At 37.7% G+C, this 10,223-nt stretch overlaps 2 protein-coding genes across 3 annotated transcripts; both read right to left on the reverse strand.

Moving 5' to 3' along the window:
* Positions 1–373: 373 nt before the first annotated feature.
* On the reverse strand, positions 374–1,285 carry LOC125244500 (putative nuclease HARBI1). The gene has a single exon (XM_048154573.1). The coding sequence runs from the start codon at positions 1,283–1,285 to the stop codon at positions 374–376; it is 912 nt and encodes a 303-aa protein (XP_048010530.1).
* Positions 1,286–3,259: 1,974 nt separating this feature from the next.
* Positions 3,260–6,958, reverse strand: LOC125245329. Of its 2 annotated transcripts, none has more exons than XM_048155855.1 (2): positions 4,902–6,958; positions 3,260–4,706 (listed from the first exon to the last, which is right to left on the reverse strand). In XM_048155855.1, the coding sequence occupies exon 1, from the start codon at positions 6,956–6,958 to the stop codon at positions 5,789–5,791; it is 1,170 nt and encodes a 389-aa protein (XP_048011812.1). In that variant the 3' UTR covers positions 3,260–4,706; positions 4,902–5,788. The 2 variants fall into 2 exon arrangements, with proteins under 2 accessions (XP_048011812.1, XP_048011813.1); XM_048155856.1 differs by having other exon boundaries at positions 3,260–3,540; positions 4,522–6,958.
* Between the last annotated feature and the right edge of the window lie 3,265 nt (positions 6,959–10,223).

Here is a 10,223-nt window from a genome sequence, read left to right on the forward strand (position 1 = left end):
CACCACCTCCTGTTGTGCCTCTTCCTCCTTCCCCCACTCCATCTCCATCCACCCGTTCCACCAGGCGCACATCGCGCAATGCCATTCCCGGACCCCCAGGTGTCCAATCCCGCCGTGGCGCGCGTCGCAAAACTACCAGAGGAGGGAAAAAGAAATAAACTTTTTCTGTTTAAATATTTTTAACCTCATTTTCCATTTGTATTTTTTTTTATCAATTACTGTTTGCTATTGATTTTTCTTTTTGACAAAATACAAAGAAATTTCACAAATAAATACTTTTGAATGTTTTGGACTCGTTCTCTCTGAATCACGAGTATGGTTATATTTTTGCAATCTAGTATAACATTAGACCGAGATAAATTTGCTTACCTCACTATAGACGATGCAGCAGTTCTTCTGTCAAATAAGCTCTCCTCTCCCGTGCTGCTGCTGGGGCATTTGGGTTAAGTGGCATCGGCACATGCAGTTCACCATCACCTCTCCTTAAGTCCTCTAATATTTCCTCATCTATGTCAACAACACAACCTTGATTTATGGAAATGTTGTGTAAAACACAACACGCCACAAAGAATGCTGCGACCTTTTGAGGACTGTACTGTAAAGTGCCTCCTGATCTATCCAAACACCTGAAGCGCATTTTCAGTATGCCGAACGTTCGTTCAATTACACAGCGTGTTTGTGTGTGTTTTCTATTAAACTGCATTTCACGAATTGTTGCTGGCATCAAATATGGTGTCATCAGCCATGTCTTTAACGGATACCCGTTGTCCCCTAACAGCCACCCATCCAACGGGGGATTCCCCTCGAAGATGGCAGGAATGGTAGAGTTTGCCAGTATGAATGAGTCATGGCTCGAGCCAGGATAATTCGCAAAGACATGGGTGATTTTACTATAAGCATCGCAAATGACTTGTACGTTGATTGAATAGGTTCCCTTGCGGTTGATGTATACAAGTGCGTTTTCTGATGGGGCACGTAGCTGCACATGGGTGCAGTCTATAACACCAAGGACACCAGGGAACCCATACTTCGCACAAAATGCCTGCTTTGCTCTTTCCTGGTTGTCAGGTGTGACGGGGAATTTGATGTATTCCCCAGCATGTCGGACTAGACCTGATGTAACTGCATGTATAGCCGAACTTATGGCAGATTGTGAAATGCCTCCAATGGAGCTAAGGGGGTGCTGGAACGACCCAGATGCATAGAAATGCAATGCCGCTGTAACCTTTACTGCCACGGGGAAGGCATAGGGACATTGTGCATCAGTCCCCAACTCATCTGCCATCTGTCACAGCCTGTCGGGTCAGGCGTAGCTTTTTTTATGCATTCCTCCTCACTAAGGGAGAGATAGGTCTGTCTGGGCCGGTATACCCTCTCCCTCCGGCGTCTAATTCGTTGTCCCAAGACATACTCCATCTCACTGTGCAAAAGAAAAAAATATGAGCAAGCTCAACTTAACTGGTAAGTTGAAGACTAAGGTTTTTAATGTACTTACATTATGGTAAAGGTGATTTCACAGTCTTTTTTTTTTCAGTCTTTCAGTTTTTTCAGTTTTTCAGTCGATTTTTTTTCCTGGTTCTTGACGGACAAACCAATTTGTAGATGTCCTTATATACATATATGTCTTGCCACTATTGGGCAAACAGGTCTGATCCTTAATTACTACAATTAGCCTGAATAATTTGTAAGCTAGATTTATGCCTATTTTTTCACATCTTCGTGACACACCACAATGATTTCCGTCATCTCATGTGTTAATATTTTTTTAGCGTAACAATTTATGATTTGCAAAAATAACTGTTGCATCTGTGTAGATTACATGAGCAAAGTGTATGCGCGTTGTGCACGCTATACATTATGGTCAAGCATGCGCCCTTATATTAGCATAATGAACAACGCGCAACGCGCCACTGACTTTAGACTAGGTTTTTTCTGGTCAGTGGCGCAATTGTTTAATGGAACAGCAAAATAGCACCAGGGATTGTTTGCGCCGGAACACGCCTCCTTTTTTGCGCTGAACCACCCAGGGAGCGCAAGTTCATTCACTAGTTTAGCGACGTGCTTCTGTGGAGGGAAAAGCGCGCTTTGCGCGGGTGCAAAATAGGAATGACACATGCGTCGGTGTACAAAGTCAATTGCGCTGGGTGCAAGATAGGGCCCTAAGGCTGCCCCTGTTGCCAGTTTGGGTCGAGGATTTCCAGCCCAAAAGCTTATTAAAACCCGCCCACTCCAAGAAAAACAATGGGGTAATTTTGTTGCAACGGCTAAAGTTAGCTTGAATTTTTTCAGGAAACAATACAATAAGAACATGTGAGGCTTCAAGTGAAATGTATTTTATTGCTCCACAAATCTATTAACCAAGTCAAGTTTGTGTTGAAAGATTTTCATGAGAGATGTTTGATATGTTTTGCACGTGGTAACTGACAAAAATGCCAGAGGAAACGCTGAAAGTATGAAAAAAGCTTGTGTTTTCCTTCTTGATTGAGGTGAAGTCCATCATCTTTGTAAAGGGTTTGGACTATTTTTCCATTTTTGAGAAATGGTTTTGTAGTGTTTAGAAACAGAATATTTCTTGTTTGTGAAGTCCAGTGTTGAAGCAAGCTGTTGCATTGTTTGATTGTAGTTTTCATCATGGAGTCGTCGTTCAATCGTGGTAAAATAGCGCTGATTGCGAAATACAGAATGTGTGGATTGACCAGTGAGATTCTTGATATGAGAGTTTTCATTCGCTGAACGACAGTCGATGCAGGCGCTCCACTTGTGATGTCGTTTGTTCCTATGTGGAGAATCACGATTGTGTAGTTGTGTACTTTCTCAAAGAGTTTAATGTGTTGCTGAACGGATCTCACGAGAGTTGTGTCTGGATGAACCCAGCATTGAGCATTTGGAAAGTAGTCCTCAATATCCCGACACATCGAGTCTGTGAGGAAGCAGACCTGTAGACCTGTGAGAGAGAAGAAATGCTTGTTTTTACTGTGTTCAATAAATTAATTATGATTATATTGTGTTTATTAATATTGCATGTATTAGACACTTACCCTTTGGTATGATGTATGTTCTTCTGTTGATTGTAGTTGTTATTGTGCTTTTTTCTAAAGAGAGAATAAAATACACCTGTTACAAAATGATCCATTGAGTGATTAAACCATTGATTATGTTGATTGTTATAAAGTTAAAGTAAGTTAAAAAAAGTTTCTGTAGAGCTGGACATTTTAATGAGGATCAAATGACTGAGTTCAGCTTTCAGAATGAAACCAACCTCTTTGTTCCTCAGGATTTTCATGTTTCACTCTGAACGTTTCTTCAGTCTTCACATCTTCCTGTTTAACTCTGAATATTTCTTCAGTCTTCATGTCTTCATGTTTCACTCTGAATGATTCTTCAAACTTCACGTCTTTACTCTCAATCTCCACTTTAATAAATGCCATCTTTACAATAGTGTCACGTGGATCTCAGTTGCTTCACCAGTAGTGCTGCATTCATCAAGTGTGACTAAAGCAGTGAAACATTGAGGTTTTATACAGATTTCAGGGGGCCGTCCTTACAGGTGAAGATAAAGCAAACAAAGAATGTAAAGGATGTAAGCAGTTATAGTAACTTTCACCAGCTCTAATCCAATCAGCACAACTATAGCACTCATTATCATAAACATCAGGATTCACACCTTCATCAATTGCATTCACACTTAACCCAGCTATTGATTAGCATGAACAATGACACCAATTAAAGTAATGAGGCAGAAGCAGCAAGAGCCATTAAAGACAAAAGGTGAAAAACCTCACTTATCATGATTTTACATTTGAATTCCCAGAAATCTGAAGCAAAAGAGATTAATTTTAAACATTTACCCTTCTGCTGACTTTCTAAGGCTAAATCATTTCACCCAAATAATTGTGTCTTGTTTACTTTAACTGGTGTGTTATTGTTCATGCTAATAGATTTGTAAACTACCCAGGTGAAAAAAAGTACATTTCTATAATGTACTTAAAGTGCTCTATTTTCGCGCACTAATTTTCTACTTAATAGACTAAAATTCTTCTTTAGTACTACTTAAGATCATCTTAAGAACATCTAAGTGTACTCAAATGTGCTATTTTGAGACAGCATGAAATATGAACTAAAATATGCTTTTAATATAGTATCTCTGTATTTAGAAAATGTATTTAGATACTACTTATAGTACTTTTGAACCCATAGTGTACTAAGGTTTTGTACACATTAATAAAAAGATTAGCACGTCTTCAACAAGGTTTGAATATATTTGTGGATATTAACATTACAGTTGTAGATATTTACATTACAATTTCAATAGAGAGGACCTTGGAAATTAGTCAAAAGGGCACAAACGACCCACAGTTGGTTAATGGAGACCACCAGTGTCACGGGTTAACACTTTATCAAATATATGGTACTCTTCAATCCGCCTAATGACTTTGTAGTGAGAGTAAGTCACTAAGTTAAGGACCTTGAAGCTAGGTTTCTGTACATGTATTTCTGTGCAATCCAATATAACTCTAGTACCTGGGAACGTGCATTTAAAACAATCTGGCATAAGTTCATCCACAGTTTTCCTTGAAGGCCAAATTGGAAGTATTCCCAACATAAAGTACAAAAAGTTGACCCAGGTCACACAGATCCTGCTTACTGTTGACTGTGATATATGGAAACGGGTTGCAAGGTCCTGCTCAGGAAATCCCTGCCTTAACCTGCAAAGAAAAAGAAAAAAACAGGTCCATAGTGGACAATTTAGAGGCGCTAAAGCCTTGCCGAATTACCTCCACATTTGTATGTTTGAGTCGCTGAGCCTGACTCCATCCCACCATTTTTTCTGCAGTAGGTTGCAGGGCCATAAACACAGCTTTAAATGTAGCATAATCTGGGAACTCTGTATAAAATGATACCTGTTTATCATCACCCTGAAAATTTTACACCATAAACTGTTTTTGTTGAAGCTCTGCTATTAACACTTCTTGCGAACTTCCTCAAGTTGATCTTCAAGTGAGGGAGGCAGTGCAGCATATTCATGGTCTGGGTGTGGAGGAGACGTCTCTTCACTGGAAGTAAAAGAGAAACATATTGATGGACACATTAGGTCTTTTAAAAGGATACATGGATTACACATGTCAAATATACTGTAAAATGTATGAAATAGCATTTGGATGTTTGTAATTAAGCTTTACACTGATATAATTCACGTTAGACCACCGTTCATCAAAAGCAGCATAATTATTGGCTCAGTGACAGTGTTATAAGCACATACATGTGTTGCTCAATATCAAGTAACCAATTACACCTTTACATACACCTTTACAACACATTCACACCATCAACGAGGTCCATGGAAACATTACTGAAAATAATCAGCAGAGAAATAATGTCGCTACACAATTAATAAATGCATTATAAACTGGTAAATTCACTCATCTAAATACTACCTTGCAGTTCTTTTTTTTTTTTTTAATACCTTTATTTATAAAATTTTTCAAAGTATTAACACAAAGCTTCATACAAATAGTTATTTTTTTCTCCTCTTAAAAATAAATAAATGAAAAATAAATAAATGAAACAAACAAACAAAAAAAAAAACATTACAAAAAATTAAAGTAGCTTTTACTTTAACAAAAGAACAATATTATTGTAAGAAAATATAAGTTACAAATAATAACTAGATAAAAGTACATAATTAAATTAAACTCTATTATAATTGTGGTCGATACAAACATATACAACCATGAAACACTTACGTTCATACTAAAACATGTTCAAGTGTATTAGAGTTAGATGGCCTCTAGTTAGAAGGTAGGGTCTTCATCTTTTCAAAATATGCAATCATAGGTTTCCAGATTTTATAAAATTTTTGAATGGATCCTTTTTTGAGATATTTTATTTTTTCTAGTTTTAAAAATAAAATAAAATCACAAATCCACATTGAAATCTTCAGTGGGTTTTTTGACTTCCATTCTAACAATATTCTCCTTCTTGAAAATAATGAAGCAAAAGCAAAAACATTTTTCATATTGTTAGTTAAATGTATTCCATGTTCTGGTACACCGAAAATAGCATTTTCAACACAGGGTGTTGTATTTAAAACAATAAATGAAGCCTTTAACTTGAAGACAAGTGCCCAATAGTTATTCAGCTTTTGGCAGGACCAAAACATATGAATAATGTCAGCTTTATCACTTTTGCATCGATCACAACTATCTTCAACATTTGAATATATTTTTGACAGTTTAGATTTAGTGTAATATATGCAGTGAAGGACCTTGAATTGTATTAAACTAAGACGTGTAAAGGAAGTGGATCCATTTACTCTTTTTAGAGCATCATCCCATATTTCATCAATTATTACAGAGCCTATATCTTTGGTCCACTTTTCTTTAATTTTTTCAATTGGATTATTTCTTGCAAGCAGAATCATATTGTATAAAGCAGAAATTTGACCTTGGGGGGTCACAGGATTCTGTAAAATTTTATCCATCAGTGAGGTAGGGGGTAAGTTAGGAAAGGTGGAGCTTTGAGATTGAATAAAATGTCGGACTTGGAAATATCGGAACAGATCAGACTGTGTCAACTGAAATTTCTGTCGAAGGTCATTAAAACTAGAGAAAATGTTATCTATGTAAAAATCACTACATTTAGCTAACCCAGTACTCTGCCATTGCACATATGTGTGGTCCATTTGACCAGCGGGGAATAGAGGGTTGTTACTGAGAGGGCTTAACATGGAGAAATCCTTAAGTTTGTATGTCTGTCTAAATTGAGACCATATTTTTAACGTTGAACTTACAACTGGGTTTGAGGTATACTGAACAGGGGAAAAGGGTAATTTCATTGTTAGTAAGGCAGGAAGTGATATAGAAGTACAAGAGTATGCTTCTGCCTTACACCAATCTGTCAATGGGAAATTATACCCACAATTGACTTTTTGAAGATTTGCTGCCCAGTAATATACCATAAAATTAGGTAAAGCTAAACCTCCCTGGAATCGCTGTCTTTCTAAATGGTCTTTATGAATTCTTGGGTTCTTCCCTTTCTATAAAAATGATGTTATGAGCTTATTTAATGTACAGAAAAAGGCTTTTGGAATAAAAATTGGGAGGGACTGGAATAAGTATAAAAATCTTGATAGGACATTCATTTTAATACAATTTACTCTACCTGCTAAAGATAGGTATAATGTATCCCATCTTTGTAGATCAGTTTTAATTTTATTTATAAGAGGTAAAAAGTTAGTTTTATATAGGCCTGAAAAAGTTTGGGTTATATGTACTCCTAAGTATTTAAAGCCGGATTGTGAGATATAAAATGGGAAGGATGAGGTTTTAATTTGTAGAGCTAAAGGATTAATGGGAAAGCATACACTTTTAGAAACATTTAGTTTATATCCTGAGAAACTACCAAAAACAGAAAGATTTTGCACTATTTTTGGGACATTTTCAACTGGGTTTGAAATATATAACAACAGGTCATCTGCGTATAAAGAAACTACCTTGCAGTTATAACAATGATCCTCCTCTCTGGTCTGAACGAACTCCATGCAAACACAGTTGGCACAGCACCTTCTTTCAGCGTGGTGATGCCTTGATTTTACAAGGCAGTCTGGGAGGAAATGCTCAGAGTGCACTTTTGTGTGTGTTTTTATCTGCACCAATAAAGAAAATGTAATTGTTTAAATAATTTTTACAAGAATAATTTTATTGATCTCGACAAGACTCCTGAGCATCCTCTTCCTAGCTAGGGACACTGATGTGAACACTGATGTTCCCTAGGTTAACTAGCTAGTGACTAGAAGCTAATACAAACAAGCTCACTCAGAATATATATATATATATATATATATATATATATATATATATATATATATATATATACTTATACTTATACTTATATACGAGTGAATCTGTGGTGATAGATTTAAAGGTCACCTTCTTCGTGATCCCATGTTTCAAACTTTAGTTAGTGTGTAATGTTGTTGTTAGAGTATAAATAAAATCTGTAAAATTTTAAAGCTCAAAGTTCAATGCCAAGCGAGATATTTTATTTAACAGAAGTCACCTACATCGAATGGCCAGTTTGGACTACATCCCTCTACTTCCTTCTTTAATGACGTCACTAAAACAGTTTTTTGACTAACCTCCGCCCACAGGAATACACAAGAGTTGCGTTTGTAGAGTGTGTTTGTCGCCATGTCGTCGAAACGCTGTTATTTTCATCCCGCAGTCCAATCACCGGGTCTGATTCCGGCTCAAATTGATAGGGTAAAATTAAAGACATGTTTACAATAACACTGAGCGCATGCATCTCCACGTTATGGTAAGAGGCGTGACCTTTCCGGGCAAGATGCGCTCAGAGCTGTCGAATCACAACACAGGAACCGCTGGCACAATCAGAACTCGTTACGTATTTCTGAAGAAGGGACTTCATAGAACAAGGAAGTCATCAGCCCGTTTTTATGACAGTGGAAACAGCGGTATACAGATAAGTAAATTATGTGAAAAATACTGTGTTTTTTTACACGCGAAACATGAACATATGTTATATTGCACACTATAAACACAATCAAAGCTTCAAAAAACCCCGAAAAACGGGACCTTTAAATAACATACTACTAATTTTGGACTAGGCAGTAAATGTCATCAACCTGGCTCACTGCCTTAATCTATCCACTAAAACTTGAACTTGCTAGTTCTAGCTAGCCTGGTTAACGATACAAGCTAGTTATGGAGGTTTGTTCACTGTTAGATTTTTTCCTGTGTGACGAAGTGAACTGGGAAACACAGCAGTGCGGTGCCATTGCCGCTAAGAGAAATAGCAATGCAAGGTTAGGTTTTCTGTTAGTGCAAGATGCATTCTGGGATACCTGGCTGTTTCAAGTCTGCACAAATCACCTCCCGATGCATCCGTGATTAAAGGGGTGGATCAAAAACACATCCGGGAGTTTTCTGTACTTGGCTAGATGTGAACTTTTAATTAGAACAGTACTTGGGAAGCGAGTGATGACATTTCACAAGTCCACAAGAACAAAAGTACAGAGAAGAATGCATATTAAGAAATGGCTCTACCTTCCCGCAGAGTTCAGCTCCAGTCCTGCTCAACACACCTGTCTGTAATTATCAAGTGCTCCTGAAGATCTTAATTAGCTGATTCAGGTGTGTTTTATCAGGGTTGGAGCTACACTTTGCAGGTAGGTAGATCTTGAGGAACAGGGTTAGGCAGCCTTGATTTATGTTGTCAAATCGAGTATGTGAGCAAAGAAATTTAAACAGACTTTGTACATTTTTTGAGTTGACAACTTAAAGTAAAAAAGTTTGACCGTAATGGGAGCTGGTTTTGATGTACTGAGCTTTAAGTCTACAGTGCATCCTGAAAGTATTCACAGTGTTTTACCTTTTCCACATTTTGTTATGCTACATCCGTATTCCAAAATGGATTCATTTATTATTCTCCAATTTCTATAAACAGAACCCCATAATGACAACATAAAAGTTGGTTTGAAATCTTTGCAAATTTATAAAAAAAAAAAACTTAAGTATTCACAGCCTTTGCTCAATACTTTGTTGAAGCACCTTTGGCACCAATTACAGCCTCAAGTCTTTTTGAGTATGAGGCTACAAGTAGGGCTGCACGATATATCGCATGAGATTGTCACGCGCATTTCGTCAGTAAAGCCGGTTCCCTGATTACCGCTAAATCGCCATCACCTGCTTTCAAATGGAGCGGCATTTAATAGACAGAGCCGTAGTTCACTGAAAAGCCACGCAATATCGCATTCATTATCGAAGGCAATTCATCTGCGATATGAACGCGATGTTACGTGGTTTTTCATTGATCTACGGTTCTGTCTATTAAATGCCGCTCCATTTGAAAGCAGGTGATGGCGATTTAGCGGTAATCAGGGAACCGGCTTTACTGACGAAATGCGCGTGACAATCTCATGCGATATATCGTGCAGCCCTAGCTACAAGCTTGGCACACCAATTTTTAGGCAATATCTTCCATTCTTCTTCCACTCTTCTTTGCAAGACTTTTCAAGCTCCATCAGCCTTTTTCAGATCTCTCCAGAGATGTTCAATCAAGTTCAATTCTGGGCTTTGGCTGGGCCACTCAAGGACATTCACAGAGTTGTCCCGTAGCCTCGGCTTTGTGCTTAGGGTTGTTGTCCTGTTGGAAGATAAATCTTCACCCCAGGCTGAGAACCTGTCCAGAGTGCTCTGGACTTC

Source organism: Megalobrama amblycephala, linkage group LG14 (genome assembly GCF_018812025.1).
Source record: "Megalobrama amblycephala isolate DHTTF-2021 linkage group LG14, ASM1881202v1, whole genome shotgun sequence".
Lineage (NCBI taxonomy): Eukaryota > Metazoa > Chordata > Actinopteri > Cypriniformes > Xenocyprididae > Megalobrama > Megalobrama amblycephala.

Bases quoted from the DNA above. Each gene is read 5' to 3' on its own strand.
- LOC125245329 (XM_048155855.1), bottom strand. From the start codon at position 6,958: ATGGTATATTACTGGGCAGCAAATCTTCAAAAAGTCAATTGTGGGTAT.
- LOC125244500 (XM_048154573.1), bottom strand. From the start codon at position 1,285: ATGGCAGATGAGTTGGGGACTGATGCACAATGTCCCTATGCCTTCCCC.